The sequence below is a fragment of the Taudactylus pleione genome, unplaced genomic scaffold (assembly GCF_031769625.1).
Source record: "Taudactylus pleione unplaced genomic scaffold, aTauple2 ptg001314l, whole genome shotgun sequence".
Lineage (NCBI taxonomy): Eukaryota > Metazoa > Chordata > Amphibia > Anura > Myobatrachidae > Taudactylus > Taudactylus pleione.
This window is the reverse complement of record NW_028285714.1, coordinates 246,438-266,733: the sequence shown is the minus strand read 5'-3', so window position 1 is coordinate 266,733 and position 20,296 is coordinate 246,438. Positions and strand designations below refer to the sequence as shown.

General features: G+C 39.1%; 1 protein-coding gene across 1 annotated transcript in view; it reads right to left on the bottom strand.

Annotated features, from left to right (window-relative positions):
* OPN4 (opsin 4) overlaps positions 1 to 19,613 on the bottom strand; it is a 151,538-nt gene extending 131,925 nt beyond the window's left edge. The window contains exon 1 of the mRNA XM_088463051.1: positions 19,470 to 19,613. Coding sequence (XP_088319177.1) covers positions 19,470 to 19,613 — 144 coding nt within the window. The remainder of the gene's footprint in view (positions 1 to 19,469) is intronic.
* Between the last annotated feature and the right edge of the window lie 683 nt (positions 19,614 to 20,296).

Below are 20,296 nucleotides of genomic sequence, written 5' to 3'. Positions count from 1 at the left end.
GCTCGTAAGCGGCTGCTCGTTCGCTCCGAGCGATGTTCGCACATCTGCGCATGCGTATGGGTTTTAGTACGCATGCGCGAACCAGTCATTGCGGTCAAAAATCGTGTGCTCGCAAAATAGCGAATGCCTGCTAATTTGAGTGACAGAATGAGGCGTTTGTGGGTGGTAACAGGGGAAGGTGCTTGAAAACGGGGAGTGGAGATCCGAACGCAGGCGTGCCAAACGGTCAAAACGGGTGTCTTAAGGGTGTGCATAATTAACAAAGCAGCGTCATCGACCACATCACTTGGTTGTCTTTTAGCCTGAACTGCTCGCATGATTCCGGTAGGAAAATCCAACCACAAGCACTGCGAGCAGTTCATACGCCTTTCGATGTACTCGATTAATCAAATAAATAGCGGAGATGACGTATAATGCGAGCGGCCAGGGGGGTGGGGTTTCCAAAATAGTGAGCGCATGTTTCTCTTCGCTCGTTCAGACATAGAGGCGTCAACAGACCGCAAAGAGCGAGCGCTTAATTTAAATAGCCAGCCCCTTTTTTATGAACGAGCGGCCGCAAATAGCGTCCGGCTCTGAATCAAGCCCCAAGTCCTTAATTCGATTTCAGTTGATTTAAGAGATTCATAAAAATGAAAACGCGTTGCTGCTCTCTACAGTTCACTGGAGTCTCTCCCTATATGAAGACCTCTTGCCGCTGACCATCACAAACCGGATTGACATTTTTGGCCAATTAAGTCTTTGGGCTGGCGTTGTTATCTATCCTATGCGGCTACTGAACTACACGATTAACAGCCTGCACCAGTGGTCCTGACTTACGGGAGCCAATATTCTCACCGCCTGCTGGCGACTCTGCTGTCAGGGTCCGTTGGCTCTAACAGACGGGAGCTAACTTCCCCGCTGCCAGCCGACACCTCTGCAAGCAGCTTCCACCGTCTGCTCTGGCACAGGAGATGGAGGTACTTTCCGACGGGAGGAGATACCAGCCTCGTTGTTCATCAGCATTAACGGTACATCTGCCCTCCAGTCGGTGAATTACGCCAATTAAAGTGGATTACCTTCCTGTTACACTGTTGCTAGATGTCAGCAGTTAGCTCACCACGGTGCGCCGCCCAAGGTACATTTTTTCCAACACTCAGAGATAGTGCTGGTTCATTTACAAGCACACTACTGGCCTTGCTCTTATTTATTTTTGTACAATAACATTTGTGCTATATAATACATCACAAAAGGATCAGCATTACTATTATATCCCATCACAGAACATTAAACCGTATTATAAGCTTCATATATAGCTGAATACATTATACATGAAATGGATATATTGGTTGGCTCATTTCAGTGAAGGGCCATTAACATCGAGGTCCTCCTATACAAAGGGAGAGTGTGTACATATATCAGGTCTTTCAATGTATTTACCTGGTTTCTAGTACACACTTCACTTCAGCATTGTTTCTCCAGCTAATTAATTGATTTTATGTGGATTTTTATTTTTACAAGTGATATTGGTGACACAATATTGGAGCCTGATCAACTCCTCTGTTGTCCCGTTTTTGTGTATTTATGGTTTATATTGTCTTTATAATTTTCCACTTCTACTTCTATTTTTATAATAATCAACCATTGGAGGGTAACGTCATATACAATATTTTTATTATTTATATTGCTACTGTGTTTGTTACAAATCTTCAATTAAATTTTTAACACTTACGTGATCTGTGTTTTCCCTGTGTCCCTGCAATTAATATTGGAGCGCAGTAAACCTTTTTTTTTTCCTTATTTCTAGTGAGGTTGGCAATCACCTCTGTATTTACTGCTGCACCGATATTCAACAATAAGTCTCTGACTGGTTAGCGCTTAGGTTTTTGTGCGTAGGTGTAGTTTACTTTTTAAATTGCCAGCCTGGCTGCTTTCTAGTCAGAGACTTAAAATGACAGAGTTTATGTGGATTAAGGATAGGATGAATAGAAGAGAGGATTTTATGTCTAGGTTTGAATCTGACAATGCTATGATCGATATAGAGCCAGATTTGAATCAAGGTTTTCTTGAATTGGAAACATTGTTGCTAGCTGAAACTAGACACTGGCTAGACAGCATTTTTTTGTCTAAATATATTGAACTTGATAGGATTCCAAAAGGTTTATTGATAAACAAACATTTATCTATTAATGATGGCCATGAGCTAATTAAAGATTGGGAAGTGGCCTTGAAATGTTGTTCTATTTCTCTATTAAAAGCTTTAGTTGGTTATAGAAAAAGGAAAATGGATAAGCTAAATGGTGAAATAGAACAGGTTCAGAAAGAAGTTTTGGTCTTTAAGGATGACCCAGAGTTTAAAAGACGTGAGTCCGAATTGGGTACAAAGGTTTCTAGTTTTGAAAGGGAATTGGTAATAAAGAAAAAAAGAAAACTATTAAGAGATGATAAAAACCCTTATATACAGGATAAAAGAAAGCCTAGGAGACCCTTTTCCCGACCACGATCTATCCATTATCAGAGGGTAAAATCACCACATATATTAGTGGAAACAAATGGGGAAAGTGAGATAGAGAATGTTCTTGAATCACCTATTGATTCACATTTGGTCAGAAATGAAAGAAACTATAATTTCTCCCCTAAAAATAATCTAGGGGCTAGACCTAAAAATAGAAACAATCAGCCACAAAGAAAACGGGATTTTCTGAATCGAGAGAAAGACTGGAGGATACCATCATACCACAATTGATATTTACCCCTCCAGGTGAGAACAGGGGAAAGAGAGGACTGGGCAGAAGGCGATCTCAGATGCCCAAGGTTCCATTAGAGGGGTCAGGTATTTTCAACCTGTCAGATAGATCCCTAAATGAATTTGAAATACAGCTTCTTTCAAAAGGCTTAAATTTTGCCCCTAGTGCCAACCCCAATCTCTTTACTCTTTTTTCAGAGCTTAACCGCTATGTAAGGTCACTATGCAGACAACGATACTTCTACTCCAAAATTAAAAAAGATAGACTGGAGATGTGTGATGACCCAATAATCTTAAATGTAGATGATTTAGAATGCCTCTCCATGTTGGAGGCATTACGGGGAGAAGGTGAAACTAGTGAACAGGAGATCAAGATTTATGACACGCAATATCCACGGGTAGTCCCAGATAGGAATAATTTTAAGAAAAAATCTAGTTTTTTTCCTCTCAATCATAAAAGTGCAAACATTCAGTTGTTTTATAAAAATACATTAAGAGAATTCCAGACGTTGTGTAACGCTAAGCCTAGGAAAGATCTGGGGAAGAGGAATTTGTCCTATGGAGAGAGGATGGCTCTCAGGACTCTTCAGGATGATAACTCGATTGTAATTAAATCGGCCGACAAGGGCGGCGGAGTCGTCATCCTGAATAGGCGGGATTATGTAAAAGAGGCTCTAAGACAGCTTCAGGATGCATCCTTCTATCGGTCTCTGTGTAGTGACCCAACATTGTCTTACCAGAAGGAGCTTAAGATACCACTAGAAAAGGCACGGGATGAAAATATCATCAACAAAGAGGAATTTCACTTTTTATTTGTGCATCACCCTATCACACCGGTGTTTTATTATTTACCTAAAATTCACAAATCTTTAGTTACACCACCTGGGCATCCTATTATTTCGGGTATTGATTCACTCACTTCTAATTTGTCTTGTTTTGTTGATCACTTTTTGCAGGGTCACGTTGCTGCTCAAAGGTCACACATCCGGGACACCATTGATTTATTAGATAAATTAAAACTATTACATGGCACCAGGGTTATAGTTTTTTTACCCTGGATGTCCAGGCACTCTATGCCAACATCCCTCATGAGGCAGGTATCTCTGCGGTCGAGAAGATACTGACTAGTGATGTTAATACCTCTTAGTAGCAACGTGACTTCCTGTTGAATTGTATTCGATTTATTTTGACACGTAATAATTTTATTTTTGACTCCACCCACTATTTACAAATTCACAGAATGGCCATGGGTACCAGATTTGCTCCCAGCTTCGCCAATATTTATATGGGCGTATTTGAAGATCTATATATATGGGATGGACCAGCGGGAGCGAGTCTGGTGTTCTATGGCCGTTATATAGATGACCTTTTCTTTATTTGGGATGGGGATTATGATTCATCTATGCACTTCACTGAATTTTTAAATTGCAACACGATGAATTTAAAATTTACTTCACACTTCAGTCACTTGTCGATTAATTTTTTGGACGTCACACTATCAGTAGTTGATGATAGAATTATCTCAACACTCTACACAAAAAATGTAGACTGTAGCTCTTATCTGTACTATACTAGTGGTCATCACAGCCCATGGGTTCAAAATATCCCAAAGAGTCAAATGGGCAGGATTAGGCGCAATTGTACTAGAGACATTGACTTTGAAGTAAATGCCAACAAATTAAAAGAAAATTTTATAGACAGGGGTTACCCCTTGGGACTGATAGAGGTTGCAAAAATCCATGCAGAAACAATTCATAAAAATAAATCTGTATTGGGTATTGATACTCAAATAAATAATATGACTAATTCCGACGAAAAGAAAAAAGAAAAAATAATTGAGCGTACAAGTGGATCAAGAGAAATTAAAGCTAACACAAAAAAGATACTTCGTTATTATTTATTTCTCAATTTAACAACGAATCTAGGCGTATTAGTTCTATAATTAATAGAAACTATAAAATTCTACATTTGGATCCATTATTGTCCAATATTATTGCACCAAAGCCTAGTAAAGTTTAAAAAAAAAATAGAAATCTAAAAAGCTTTTTAGCTCCAAGTTTCCTTAATAGTAATGTAACCGCAGATGGGAAAATAGACCCGTGGCTACCCAAGAAACCACAGGAATGTTACACTTGTAACCATACGAGGTGCCTCACTTGTAGACACATTGTTAATAAGAGCAAACAAGTAGCATCAGTCAAGACAGGCAACATTTTTTATATCAATTCTTTTATTAATTGTGAGTCAGTTTATGTCATATATGTTCTAAATTGCAATTGCCCTTTTCAATATGTGGGTCGTACAACACGTACCCTGAAAGAACGGTTCCGTGAATATAGATTGAACATTTTAAAAGGCAAAGAAACACATAGTGTCTCTAGAAATTTTATTGAGAAGCACCAAAATAATCCTGAATGTCTTAGAGTTATGGGGGTGGAGTTTATTAAGAAAACTGCAAGAGGGGGTGACAGATATAAACGCCTATGCGAAGCAGAATCCAAATGGATTTTTAGGCTCCAATCATTATCCCCAGATGGGTTGAATGAAACATTGGAGTTTTATGATTAATACAAAAACTTGGTGTGATGTTGCCGATCCATATGGACTGTGCGGTCAGTGGACAGGTTATATACACACTCCAATTTTTTAGCTCATTTGGTTACTACATACTTCCATTTATTGTCCATAGTACACTTGGTTTCACAATTTTTCTTTCCTCTCTCTTTTTGGGGTACCTAAGTATATGTAGTGCAGATACAGTCAGCACTACTTTATGGTTATAGGTTATCTCTGGTTTATGTTCAATCATGTATGTGCATGCATTTATATATGCATGTACATTTAAGTGTGAATGAATGTTACTTGATTATATCATTATATTGATTATTTTACTCCACTGAATATTTTCCATTTGGTTTGCCTATTTGGTCTGTTCACCTTCGGTGAAAGAGTTGAATTGTCTACATGGAATCTTATCTATTTATATATTAGGCTATCAAGTACGTTAATTAATTTTATGCTATCCTCTCCCTGATAATTAATTTAATTAATTGAATTATTTATCTGTTTATGTAGGCAATGTTAGAATAGTTTATTTATATATTGCGGTGTCTTCAGTTAGCAATGTATTTGCTGTACTTATATTTATATTTATAAAATAAAAAAATGTTCTTTATTTATTTATATATTCGCTGATTATATTTATACATATATATACATAATTAATATACTAACTATATATATAACTTTTATTGATCCGCATTGCTCTGTCATGTTCGTTTGTTTTTTGTTGGGACGCTGGGTTTACAACCCTCGATACGGATATATGTGTGCGGTTGTATACACATGTGATTATCATATGTGTGTGCATACATCGCATGTATGTGTACCGATTATAGTTAATGTATTGGTAATAAATACTTATTTGATTAATTGTTACTAATATGGATGTGAGTCATATAGCACTGTAGAATGTATCTACACTACAGTGTTAAAGATATATATATATTTTTTCTTCTCCTTCCTTTTTTCCTTGTTTTTATTTATTTAAAAATCAATATATTATATAACTCTGTTGGAATAAACCGCTAAGGGTTAAAAACAATTACCCTATTATCCAATGATTTCCACCTGGACGCTATATATGTGTTTGACTGAACACAGGAGAGCATTTCAGCTTGAAAAAGGATACAGGAGTATCCGAAACGTGTTGCTGCTCTCTACAGTTCACTGGAGTCTCTCCCTATATGAAGACCTCTTGCCGCTGACCATCACAAACCGGATTTACATTTTCGGCCAATTAAGTCTTTGGGCTGACGTTGTCATCTATCCTATGCGGCTACTGAACTACACGATTAACAGCCTGCACCAGTGGTCCTGACTTACGGGAGCCAATATTCTCACCGCCTGCTGGCGACTCCGCTGTCAGGGTCCTTTGGCTCTAACGGACGGGAGCTAACTTCCCTGCTGCCAGCCGACACCTCTGCAAGCGGCTTCCACCGTCTGCTCTGGCACAGGAGACGGAGGTACTTTCCGACGGGAGGAGATACCAGCGTCGTTGTTCATCAGCATTAACGGTACATCTGCCCTCCAGTCGGTGAAATACGCCAATTAAAGTGGATTACCTTCCTGTTACACTGTTGCTAGATGTCAGCTGTTAGCTCACCACGCTGAGCCGCCCAAGGTACATTTTTTCCAACACTCGGAGATAGTGCTGGTTCATTTACAAGCACACTACTGGCCTTGCTCTTATTTATTTTTGTACAATAACATTTGTGCTATATAATACATCACAAAAGGATCAGCATTACTATTATATCCCATCACAGAACATTAAACCGTATTATAAGCGTCATATATAGCTGAATACATGGCTCATTTCAGTGAAGGGCCATTAACATCGAGGTCCTCCTATACATAGGGAGAGTGTGTACATATATCAGGTCTTTCAATGTATTTACCTGGTTTCTAGTACACACTTCACTTCAGCATTGTTTCTCCAGCTAATTAATTGATTTTATGTGGATTTTTATTTTTACAAGTGATATTGGTGACACAATATTGGAGCCTGATCAACTCCTCTGTTGTCCCGTTTTTGTGTATTTATGGTTTATATTGTCTTTATAATTTTCCACTTCTACTTCTATTTTTATAATAATCAACCATTGGAGTGTATCGTCATATCCAATATTTTTATTATTTTTATTGCTACTGTGTTTGTTACAAATCTTCAATCAAATCTTGAACACTTACGTGATCTGTGTTTTCCCTGTGTCCCTGCAATTAATATTGGAGCGCAGTAAACCTTTTTTTTTTCCTTATTCATAAAAATGAACCCCAAATCAAACTTTACCCTCAGGGCTGGTCCTACAGCAGCTGCTGCATCATGTGAAGGTATGTTTGTGTACTGTTTCAGTATGTGTGTATGTAAATTATTCTGTGTGTATATGTGTCATGGTGTATATGTGTTATGTGTATACTGTGTATGTGTTAGTGTGTACGTATATGTTAATGTGTAAATACTGTATTAGGGATGTGCGCTGACCCCTGTGTTTTGGTTTTGGATCTGTATCTCCTTCAAGGTTTTGGATCTGGATTTGGTTTTGCAAACCATCCTCAAGTGTTTTGGTTTTGGTTTTGGATCTGGATGTTTTAAATAAAAAAATAGATAAAAATTTTAAACACAGCTAAAATCATGTAATTTAAGCAATCCAAAACCCGAAATTCGGATTTAAAATCTGAATTCCGAACCGCAAAAAGATCAGAACCATGACCCGGATTTATCCGGATCTCCTCATGAGATTAGAGCCGTGACTTGGATTGACCCAGAATCACAAAATTCGTCTGGATTCGGATTTCTGGAGAACCGAACCGCACATCTATAGTATATATGTATTAGTTTGTGTATACTGTTTATGTGTGAGTGTATGTTGTATATGTATATTTATATTTAGGTCCCCCACCCCCAAAGAATATACTACGTTTCCCATGTCTTCATGTGGCCGGAGGGGGTAGGTTCCATGTGGTGCTTTAAGGGGGGTGTAGGCTATGTGTGGCTTGGAGCTGGCCCCCACAACTTAGTTACCCTGGGGCCCCCACAAGACTTAATCCGGCCCTGCACATCCCTGATTATGGCCCTGTGTACGAGCAAGATAGATTTAGCTGTCTGACAGTAATGTTACTCAGTGTTAGTCAGGTATATAATACTGTAATGACGTGTTGCATAGATAATGTAGTATAGTGTCTATAAATAGTTAAAAAGGGAGACAATGCATTTTATATGTATGGCAGACATTGTTTTACCAGGGTTAATTAGTTTAAGAAAACAGAAAAGAAATATGCCCGCGCTCGGTTTTACCCATATCATACATGGTACCTGCAGCATGGCAATATTAATGCCATTAATGTATACAAAACAGAAAAATTTGCTATCGAAGCTAACAATAATATACTGCAAATTTATGTGTGTGCAGCAAATAAAACAATGGGGATTTTGTCATGATTTGATCAAAGCATTTAAGCCTGTAGCCCAGCATCAAGGGACACAAGTTTTGTTAGCGCCGATAGCAAAAGTTTTTCTGTTAATTAGTTTAAGAGGTGTGTTTTAGCTATGGACAGATTTTATGTTAGATTATGGCTATTTAAGGGGTGTGTTTATGGGAGCCATTTTAGAGCCATAGGGGTGTATTTACTAAGCCTTGGATGGAGATAAAGTCAACAGAGATAAAGTACCAGCCAATCAGTTGCTAACTGTCATGTTACAGGCTGTGTTTGAAAAATGACAGGCGCTGGTTGGTACTGGTTGCAATGAATAAAAATGTGGATTATACACAAAAAAAGATAACATTTTAATTCTACATCACTCCCTGTGTGTAGAGAAATCCTACACGATGCCCAATATGATGGGTGCAGGAGTGCTAAGAAATTATTTGTTAGTTAATTAGTTGCTACATAATTGAAATAGGTTTATTATTGCACAAAGCTAGCCAGCTTTTTTTTTTTACTTAATTTAGAACTTAAAACAAACAAGAACACTGAGCTTCTGTATTTTTAGGGAAACACACAAACATGTTTAAGGAACACATCAGTACAAAATAGTTCTTCTGGAAGAAAATATGTTTATTTTGATATTTTTTAGCTCTTTCAGTAGCTAGATAGAAGTATAATCAACCTTTGTTAAACTAAATGTGATTTTTCAATTGTAACACTGCATAATATGTACATGTGTGCTGTATGTGTTAGTGAATTGAAGTATGTTCTAAACGGGAACATTGTCTTAATAAATATTTAGTGGGGTGCAGGAGGAGAAGGGTGTAAAATAAAGATATATAATGCCACTGGTACAATTTACTCTATACAGTATGTAACGTGTTGTACAGGGAGTATAATATAAGTACAATTTGTTTTTTCTCTTTGTTATGTCCAAAAGTTAATTGATTTGCATGTGACATGTTTAAAGTAAAGTATGCCAATTTCAGTAAACATTGCTGAAGGGATTATACAAATAGAATTAAACAAACCAATTCAGAAGAGTTGGTAACTTAAACTGACTTCTCATGGGGATCCAATACATCAACTGATTTAATCAAGTTTTCACAAGCTGTATTGCTTAACTTATCAAAAAGAATGTATGTCATAATATGTTATAGCTGATATTACTATAATAGATTCAACAAGACCATGTTTAATTTTTAGTGCACAATGCCAACAGAGATGCTATGCTGTAAAGCTGGGTACACGCTAGGTCGACGGGTCAGCCTATCTGACAATTGATAAGTGAATACACACCTACCAATCATCTGCCCGATGTGCAGGGCTTGATGTTACAGCTGATCGGGCATTTAAATTTGCCGCCCAATTGAGTGGTCACTCATTGATGGGTCCCTGCAGCATGTGTACGGGCAATCAGCAGGTCGCCCGTACACAGCAGTAGATGACCGATAAACCTTGCAGATATATCGGCCATCTGCTATGCTGCAAGGCTGATCCGATATATCTATGTACGACGTTGTTCACAGACATATCGGGTGTACACACACACCGATGGTCTATAGATATTTTGGCTGTTCACTGGAACGGCTGATATATCTATCAGTGTGTTCCCAGCTTTACAGATCAGTCTGTGTTTCATACTACTGCATTGCTGCCCCCCCAGGACAAAGGCTTTGGCTTTGATACCAGCCCATGTACAATCTGCATGGCGTTTGTATGTGTCCCTTGCTTGCGTGCCATGTCTCTTGATGCTCCCAGTACCTTCCATGGTCCTCATACATGTAAGCAAAATTACTTCTGATTACAGTAAATTGGACAAGTGTGTTTGTGAACCTGAAGAAGAGAAACAAGTTGATAAGCTTCACTGGTACCTGATTCAGAGCAGCACGAATGGAAACTGAGTCTAGTTTACAAGATGTATTCAAAGTGGATATGAAGAAAAGGAAATATGTCTGATCGCATACACTATTTGTTTTAGTCTGCCGGTTTGCCAGCCATTCCTGTTCCTGCTAACTCGTCCTTATATAAGGAGAATAATCTTGTCTCTGATTGTTGCAAACCTTGAAATTACCACTGTCAATCCCGATCTACTGTCCATGATCACAACAGGTACTATAACTGCCAATGTATTTGTAGGGTCATTGTTGCGGCAAAAGACAATAGCGGAGGCTACAAAAAGTAGTGGAATTGGGGAGGGTGGGCTACTCTCCCTGGAAATCCAGGAGTCTTCTGGAAGATTATAGAAGTATTAAATTCCCAATTGCAAATTGAAGCATGGGAAACCACCCAACGTATTTGGTCACTTCTAAACGTTGTAGTCAAGAAGTGATAAAATGCGTTGGGTGGCCTCCAATGCGCCATCTGGCTGGTTTGGAGAAGTGCTTTGAGTCATATGTCTGTGGATTCTTAATTGCAGAATATTTCAAGATGTCTTATAGGAGACGACTGATGTGGTGCAGTATACATGTGCTACGCTGAGAAATTATCTTTTCCTTGTGAGCAGATTTATTTTGTTGGTTTTTTTTTTCTTTTTTTTAAAGATTGTATTGCACTATTGGAGTTATCTTCCAGTACCCTCATTTGGAGATACAGGATTACTGTATATGGGTACACACATACTGGATTTCAGTAAATATATGTTAAACTTGTTGTGATCGCTATGACCACACCTCTGTGTATGTATATCCACTAATAGAATATTTCTATTAGGAGACGTTAACACTGTCTCTCAGACTCATATACAAAGCCTCCATAAAGTCATGTGCACTGGAAAAACATTGTTTTCCTAAGCAGCCTTTCAATGATGACAGCAGTATGCAAATGGAATGCTGGACATATTTAGATAATTACAAACACTTTATTGCAAGTATTTCAAATAGTTCAAAAACATACAGTCATGTTCAAGATAATTTCTTTAACTTACAGTATTTATGGAAAACACTAGTGTTCTTAAATTTTGAAGTCTTGCAAATTTGGACACCTTGGGGCTGATTCTTAGTCAAAAGCAGACATGTCTGCATCTTTAAGCTAATGCCGCTATTAAGACTTTCTTTGGTGTACATCCGTACGTCTGAATGTGCAATAACTGACACGTCCACTGTCGGTGTCCACAGTCACTGATATACCACTTGTCCTGTCTGTAGATACTTGCACCTGCCCTATGGCATGGGCTGTTTCTCTGTTGGTGTATGGCCTCTTATGTGATTGGTGCAGCATCTCTGTATGCAATACACCCACAACATGCCTGCGACACTCCCATAAAACACAACATCTCCGTGTCTCCTTTTAGCAAACCCCTGTTATCTTCCAGACACCATCCAGGAACTTTGTGTGTTTATGGATACATTTATGATCATGGACTTTAGGGGAAAAAAAATAAATTTGATAATTATGCTTAGGGTCTAAACAGTTGTTTATTTTTGCTGATCAATGAGCATGATAATAGAAATTCACAGGATTACTTATGATCAATTACATATAGTATGAAAACATGCTGGGATGAAATACTGTCTATTCTTATTAAAAGCATGCAATCAAATGTAACCACCTTAATATTGTGTTTTTTAAATAGGAATGGCCATCAAATGGTTCACAATCGATGGAGAAATTGATACTTTATATTGATGATAAGAAACCATCAATGGAAAACCATTGTGGGATAGATGAAAGTGGTGTGCCAGCCAGAGAAGGAGGTGGGGATGAACAGGACACCACAGGAGGCGAGGTTAACAGATGTGCACAAAAAAAAAAACATTGCTGCATCTCTGCCATCGATGGCACAGAAACAACAAACATCCACCATCAATGGCAAAACCAACAAACATCGATGGCAAACCATTCATAGTTGGTAACCATCGATGGTTGTTGGCAATCCCTAGTTCTAAGTTATTTTATTATCAGTAGGACTCTAATATGAGTTTGGCACAAATGGCAGATACTACTTTGAGCCTCATGGCATGGCCTTGTAGATAGGGGTGTGATCTTGCGGCCTGAACCCTCATTTTAGTCACTCCGGGGCTCCCAAAGATGCATCGGGGACCAGTTTGTGTGCAGTGCCGGCTCCCTTACTGTGTCAGCACGTAATGCTACAGTGCAGCACCCGGCTCCTGTCAAAGTCACTGTCGGAACTTTGGTGTCACACGCACCCACCCTTATGACGCCATCGGTGGTCACAATCATGTCTCTAAATACATGTCCAAACAAATTAGAGATGAAGTTCACTGGTCTACACTGCAGTAGTGGGGCACTCTTCTGTCGTCTCTTTTAACTCATATTGGGGACATGAGTTATCTATAAATAGTTAGAGGGCAGCATTTCTGTGCTCAACAATTGTAGGCCTCTCTCTGTTTGCTTGTTCCTAGGATAAAGTACTACCAGTTAGTGATGAATATGGGAGGCCACCAATATAAATCATATGGCCTTTCACCACAACCCCCACAACCCCTGTGTGAGCTAATATTTTATAATTAGGCTTATACATCATAGGATACTCATAGATAGGGTACAGTACACTGTAGGGTACAGGCTGCAGACCTGTTACAATGTTGCATAGGATTTTATTTCAAATTGTTATTTTTCTAAGTGTTATTACAGGCTCAGCATAATTTAAAGAGTTGGACAGGTGTAATACAGGAGGAACACAGGAGGACAACAGTTAAAATAGAACTCTTTACAACTTTGAAACAATTTAAAAGGATCTTCTGAGCTTCTGGATACCCTGCAACTCAGCCACCAGCTTTCATTATAACCTGGACACACCTTTATCGAACATCCTGCTTCAGCATTGCAAGCAACTACCAGTTAGTTTGCTGCACTTTAATTTTGTATGTATGTTTAAATCATTCCTGTACCACTGTCAATTTATCTCTATACCACTGTAGTATCTACCATTGTTTAACACCTGTACATCTTTAAAATACTTTATCCTAAATTTAAAGTATTGCAACTTTAACAACTTCAAACTCATTTTGTTTATTAGATACTACTATAGTTGTACCTTTACATCTGCCAGCACTGTTCTTCCTTTTATCTGATTTTTAGAAAAACTGTTCCTGTATCTCACTCTCATCACTACTACTACCGCTCCCACCCCCTATTCCCTCACCTACACTATGTCTCTCTTTTCTTCTGCTCCGCCCCTCACTCAACAGCTACATAACTCTCTCCTTTACCCCCAGTTCCCAACTTTTTCTTCGCTCCATAGTCTCCTCCACCTTCTCCTCCCCCTCCTGTGTCTCCCTTCATCCCATCTAGTACTCTCCACCGTATCTCCCACAACTCCATTATTATTTACTCATATTCCACCATGGTCCTGCTATTCCATCACTAAGACCTGCACCCTCACTTTTCTCCAAGTTACCTCTCTTCTCCACCACACCACACTAAACCTCCACCTTGCCCACCACCTGCTGTCACCATTACTCATTTTGAAGCCGACCACCTATGCACACTATCCTTATCCCTCAGCTCTAAATCAATTGTAACCCCTCACTACATTAACCCTAACAATCTCCCACTTCTCTCTCCTCCTAACTCTGTCCCTCTCTCCTGTGTCCTCGGGAAACCCAGTTCTTTCTATAATCAACTGGTCCCTGTCCCTGACAGCTTCAGCTCCAACTCCTTGAATCTCGTAGCCATCACCAAATCCTGAATTTACCCCTCTGACACCACTTCTCCTGCAGCTATCTCCTTTGGGGGCCTCACAGTCTTTCACACTCCCTGGCCTGGAGGTTGCCACAGTGTTGGGGTACTTCTTTCATCTGGTCACACCCACCAACTCTTACATACTAAACTCTCCATTTCATTCTCTCCATTCAATCCTCATGACATTCGCTTCTTCCAACTTCTTCAAGTAGCTAAATTTTTTCGTCCCCCTGGCCTTAGCTCAAAATTCCTTGAAAACTTTATTCCCTGGCTCCATATCTTCAAATGGGCTCTCAAGACCCCTTTCCAGCGCTCATCCTAACCCACTACTCCATGTTCCTTCCTCACAATCCAGCCCATTTGTGTCACCCCTGTTTGCCCCTCCCCTTTAGAATGTAAGCTCTCATGCGCAGGGCCCTCTTCCCTCATATGCTTCTTCTTCCCTTACTTATATTTTATTTACAACAGCACCTAACACTTGGTTGCTGACACCCTGCATGCAGCACTGTTATGCAGCAATTTTTATAAATCCAGTATTTGTCCTGCATTGTTTGTACTGTTAATACCTTTTGTTCCCGTGTGTTTATGTACTTTATAAGGCGCTGCGGAACCCTTGTGGTGCCATATAAATAAAGGATAATAATAATAATAATAATAATAATAATAATAATAATAATAATAAATTTACACACCAGACTCACAACGTATAGTTAAATAATGGGAACAGTCTGATAGACACCGTGACTCCATTAGTGGGAGAGTTGATAACATAGGGGCTGATTCAGAGATGGATGGACGTGCACAGCACCTGCCTCTTTGTATGCAGCACCTGTGCAAAATAATGCCAACGCCACAGGAGGAGTCTGAAGTAAAAAGACACCCACTGCAGGCTTCTGTGATCCGATGGCTACGACCAAATATGCAGCATCAGATCAACTACATGAACATCGGACATCTGAGTAACCCTCAAATTGCTCAGGATGTCTGGTGTAATCACGCTGCCAGTGAAGATTCGTCCAAGGACGCAGCAACTGGCTTTGCACACACAGAAAATGCTACAGTTTTCTGGACCACTGCCTGTGCCCCCAAATGCCAGCAGCATGTGGCTTTGGGGCACTGCGAAGAACATCGCAGAAACAAATCTGCACATGTGCAGATCTGCAAACTTCAGAGATGTATGTAAATATAGAGTCTACGTACATCTCTGAATTAGACCCATAGTTTTTTACCTACTGTAAATTAACTTTAGGTGAACAACTGGCTTATTATTATTATTATTATTATTATTATTATTATTATTATTATTATTATTATTATTATTATTATTATGTATATATGGAGTTATATGTGTTATCTTTTAAGCTTAGGTGGTGTCTGTGTATATGTTTCAGAATTTCCAAAATTTCTCTCTAGCTGAATAATCTAATTGATCCTTGATTTGCACACAGAAAAATTCAGTGATAAATAATGCCCACAGAATGAGACCAATAGCAACCAATCACAAAGCAACAGCCACCAATTGTATACATTGCACTGATTTTCCTACCATAGATAAATATGTTTGACTATAATAGGACATATTTTCTAAATGGCGGATTTTCACAGCAGCCCATGATTAGCAGAAAAACATAGATCAAAGGGCCTGATTCAGAGCCGCTCATAAGCAGCCGCTTGTTCGCTCTGAGCGATGTTCGCACAACTGCGCATGCGTAAGGGTTGTAATGCGCATGCGAAAACAGTCATTGCGATCGGAAATCGTGCGCTCGTAAAACAGCTAATTTGATTGACAGAATGTACCATTTGTGGGTGGTAACAGGGGAAGATGCTTGAAAGCGGGGGAGTGGAGATCTGAACACAGGCGTGCCTAATGGTCGCAGTGACAGCGGTAAGAAAATCCTACCACAAGCACTGCGAGCAGTTCAGATGCCTTTCGATGTTCCCGATTAATCTAATAAATACCAGAGATGACGGGTGATGCGAACGGCAAAGGGGCGTCTTCACAAAATAGCGAGCGCATTTTTCGAACGCTCGTTTAGAGATAGAGGCGTAAACAAACTGCAAAGAGCGAGCGTTCAATTTAAATATCCGGACCCTTTTTTAGAACGACCGTCCGCAAATAGCGTCCGGGTCTGAATCAGGCCCAAAGTCGCCAATCATCTGCGGTGGGTATAAATTACATTATGCAATTTTTTTTATAGACATTTGTTTTTCAGTTTAACCAGCCCTTTTAACATATTATTGTTGACTAATATCAATATCAGTAGTGTTGTAACAAATAGTTTAAATATTATTTTATACCAATTGTGACAGAATACTGTTTCATAGTTTATACAAACAAATAACCTGGTAGTTCCTTTGTTTTTTAGCAACTAAACTAATTTGTGAAGAAGATCTGAAACATTTACAACAAAAAACACCAAGAGTAGACAAAAATAGCACAAAATCAATGCTACAACCAAACATCTTCCCTAGGTCCCATTCAATTGGAATTAATACGGTTTCATGGGTAAAGTAGCAGAAATATACAGGGACATACTGCACTGCAGGAAACAATGTTTTACCAAGCGAATACCAAGTCGGTTGTGAATTTTTTATCTTCATGTCGGATTAGTTGCAAATTCAATTAGTAGGAATTTACTCATCTGTTACAGTGAGAATATTAAAACATCTGCTAAATGGGAAGTTATAACGCAGGTGGCAAATTACTGGTTTTAAAGTGTCTGCTCATCTTTATCATGTGCTGATTTAGAGGCACAGTAATACAGGAGCAGCGTTTCAGCCAGTATGACATGTCAACATTGGAAGGAACATGTGTATGATCAGCATAGATTAGGGAAACTCTCAAAAATGTGAATGCAACAGCAAAAAGGTTGGACTTTAATCTGTTGTGTGTTATCTCTCTTTAATTTGTCCATTTAAGCACATTGCACATTCCTTTTAAAATGTGAGAAATGTCAATGCAATGATACACCTTGCAACAACTTCCTCCAGGTGTTGTAATCTGAATATAATCCATGAGGAAGCAAATGACTGTAGGTAGTGCAAGAGTTAGTTTTGCAGCCTCACAACTAGGGTCCTTGGTTAATTTCCAACCAGGGCTCTATCTGTGTGGAGTTTGTATGTGCCTGTGCCCTGTTTTTTGCATGGATTTCTTCCTACACTCCAAAAACAAACTGATTGGTTAATTGACTTCTGACAAAAAATAAACCTTGTGTATGTATGTCCATTTAGTAGGGAATATAGATTGTAAGCTCTGCTGATGCAGGAACTGATGCGACAGCCACTTAACAGTGATTTCTGTTCACCTCCTTCTGAGGCTCGAACAGAAATCCAAGGGACCTAAGAAATACTGACGCCTATCTTAATCCCAATCCCGGAAAGTGGAAGGACACCAGCCCGAACAAGGTAAGTCCGGGGCGCCCTTAGCGTCAGCCGTGGGGGGAGGGGGGGTTAGGTTTAGGGAGCATAGCGAGATTAGGGATAGGCACCCCTAGGGGCAAGGGTTAGGGTTAGGCACCCCCAGGGGGAGGTTAGGATTAGGCACCCCAGGAGGGTTAGGTTTAGAGTGCTTTAAGGGGGGTTAGGGTTAGGCACCCCTAGGGGGAGGTTAGGATTAGGCACCCCCAGGAGGGTTAGGTTTAGAGTGCTTTAAGGGGGGTTAGGGTTAGGCACCCCCAGGGGGAGGTTAGGGTTAGGGGAGGTTAGGGTTAGGCACTAAGTGGGGAGGTTAGGGTTAGGCACCACTAAGAGAGGGTTAGGGCTAGGGGGGAGGGGTAGGGATAGGGTACTTAACTGCCCTGTTGGGATCTTCTCCCTTCGGGCTGCCGGTGTCGGGATATGAACCGGCGGGTATTCAGCCGCGGGACTTCATACTCATTCCCTAGGTAGTTATCCCGACAACTATGGGTTAATGCACGTTAGCAGCAGATTTACAGAGTAAGGCAAAGGGCTTTTAATTGACTAGCCTCGGGCATAAAAGTCATAGGCTATCACCCTTTTCCCTGTGCAGTAAATTAACTAATTGAATCCGGCCCTAATTATTGTTTGTTAAGTACAGCATAATATGATTGCACTATATAAAAAAACTGTTAAGAAATAAAAAAAAACATTATTACTATAATGCCACTTTCAAGCTTTAGATCCGGGAATTTGCAGGGTCTATGAAACCGACAAATTTTCGGGTCTCAGGCTGACCCTGGTAAAGAGCAGGGTCGTGGACCCGGGACTTAGTAAAACATAGCAAAAACACGTGTCGATGCGCGTTCATGTGCAAGAACCCAGGTTTTTGCTCTGTATGAGAAAGAGGCATTAGTAAAGCTCCAGGATTCACCAGTAGGAAATAAAAAGGAATATGAGTGCTAAGTTCATATCCCCCCTCCTTACCCTGGATTTGTTGTTCTGAGCACTTACTCCTTGCACTGCTATTCACAAGTTTGAGTCTGGAGTGTACACAATTTACATGATAGCAAAGTACATTAACAGCTACATAAAGTTACATTTTCACAGTGATCATAAGTATTAGTAATATTATTAAATAATAAAACAGCAATTTTATATTTATCATTTTCATGTAATGCAACAAAAACATAGAGATTATATAAGTTTTCCCCATACAAAATTTAATTTGTTGTTATTTAGATAGGGCTTATTTAATGTTGGAATACACATGAAAGCAGTTACCGTGCTTATTTTGGCCTCATAGTCCTTAATGGTTATAGATAATTTTGAATGTACCTCTATCATATATCATAACTTTTTGAAATGCACTTTTTTAACTACAATTTGAGCAATGCATTTATGTGAGGCAAAATAGTATATGAAACATGTTTGTAACATAGAAATGTAATTCGATCATATATATAATTTCATTTCTAGTTAAAGAGCATGACTATAGAATTAGAAAAAAAAATCAAAAATGCCAATAAATATTGTAGTGCATTAATATTATTGCAATTTATAATAGTTGCTAAAGTACAACATAAAAGTATTTTTGGTATTTTATGTTAAATCCAAACTAGAAATGTGTAGCATTTGAGTATTTGTTTATAATACTTAATTATAAGAGTGTTTAATAACCATCATATGAATAAGGTGTAAGTGTGACAAAGCTTACCGTGGTCACTATTGGTGGCACTTCCATGAGTTTGTAAGAACTGACTCCTGAATCATTCCAGTTGTTCAGAGACTCTAGTATCCCAGTGCAGTTGGCATCTTGAGGAGGGCAAGTGATGCCCTTCCTAATAGAAAGAGGGTTCATGCCTGCTGTCTTCACAGTGTTTAATATTTCTGATAGTAATTCAGTTTTGTCAGAAGCTGAGACGTGTTGTACTTATCTGTGCAGCTGCAGATAGCTGCTTTCATGTGCAGCTAGGAGGCAGAGATGCAGACTGCCTTTAAATATAAGAGCATGTACTGTCCGCACATGCTCACTGAATGCCTGGTCTCATTCATACTTCATTTATATTACACCACTCACAGACTCTACAAGTCTGCACTCTTCTTGATCTCAGCAAATTAAAAGCAGCAATATGTGAATTATCATAATATGGTTAGAAGGCAGAAACGCAGATTGAGCTGATTATGAGTCAGGAATATGTTCTTATTTTTTTTTTCTTCTGAGAATTTATTTCCCATAATCCCTAGTTAGATAACAAACCTAACACCGATCCTGAATATTAAGACCAATAAGCAGACACAACATGGCACTGTTTTAAGTATAGTAAAAAGTTAAACAGAAATCACAAGGAAAAAAAATTACACGCAAAGTAAATTTTTTTTAATAACTTTGCTCCACCAACAGATATGGATCTGGAACAGATGCTGTCTTTCTATACAGATTGCACTACATCCCTGCAAGAAAGCAGAACAGCATCTTATTGTATAGAAAGAAATGGCTTGGATCCTTATATTTCTAAGAACACAAATGCACACACACAGAGA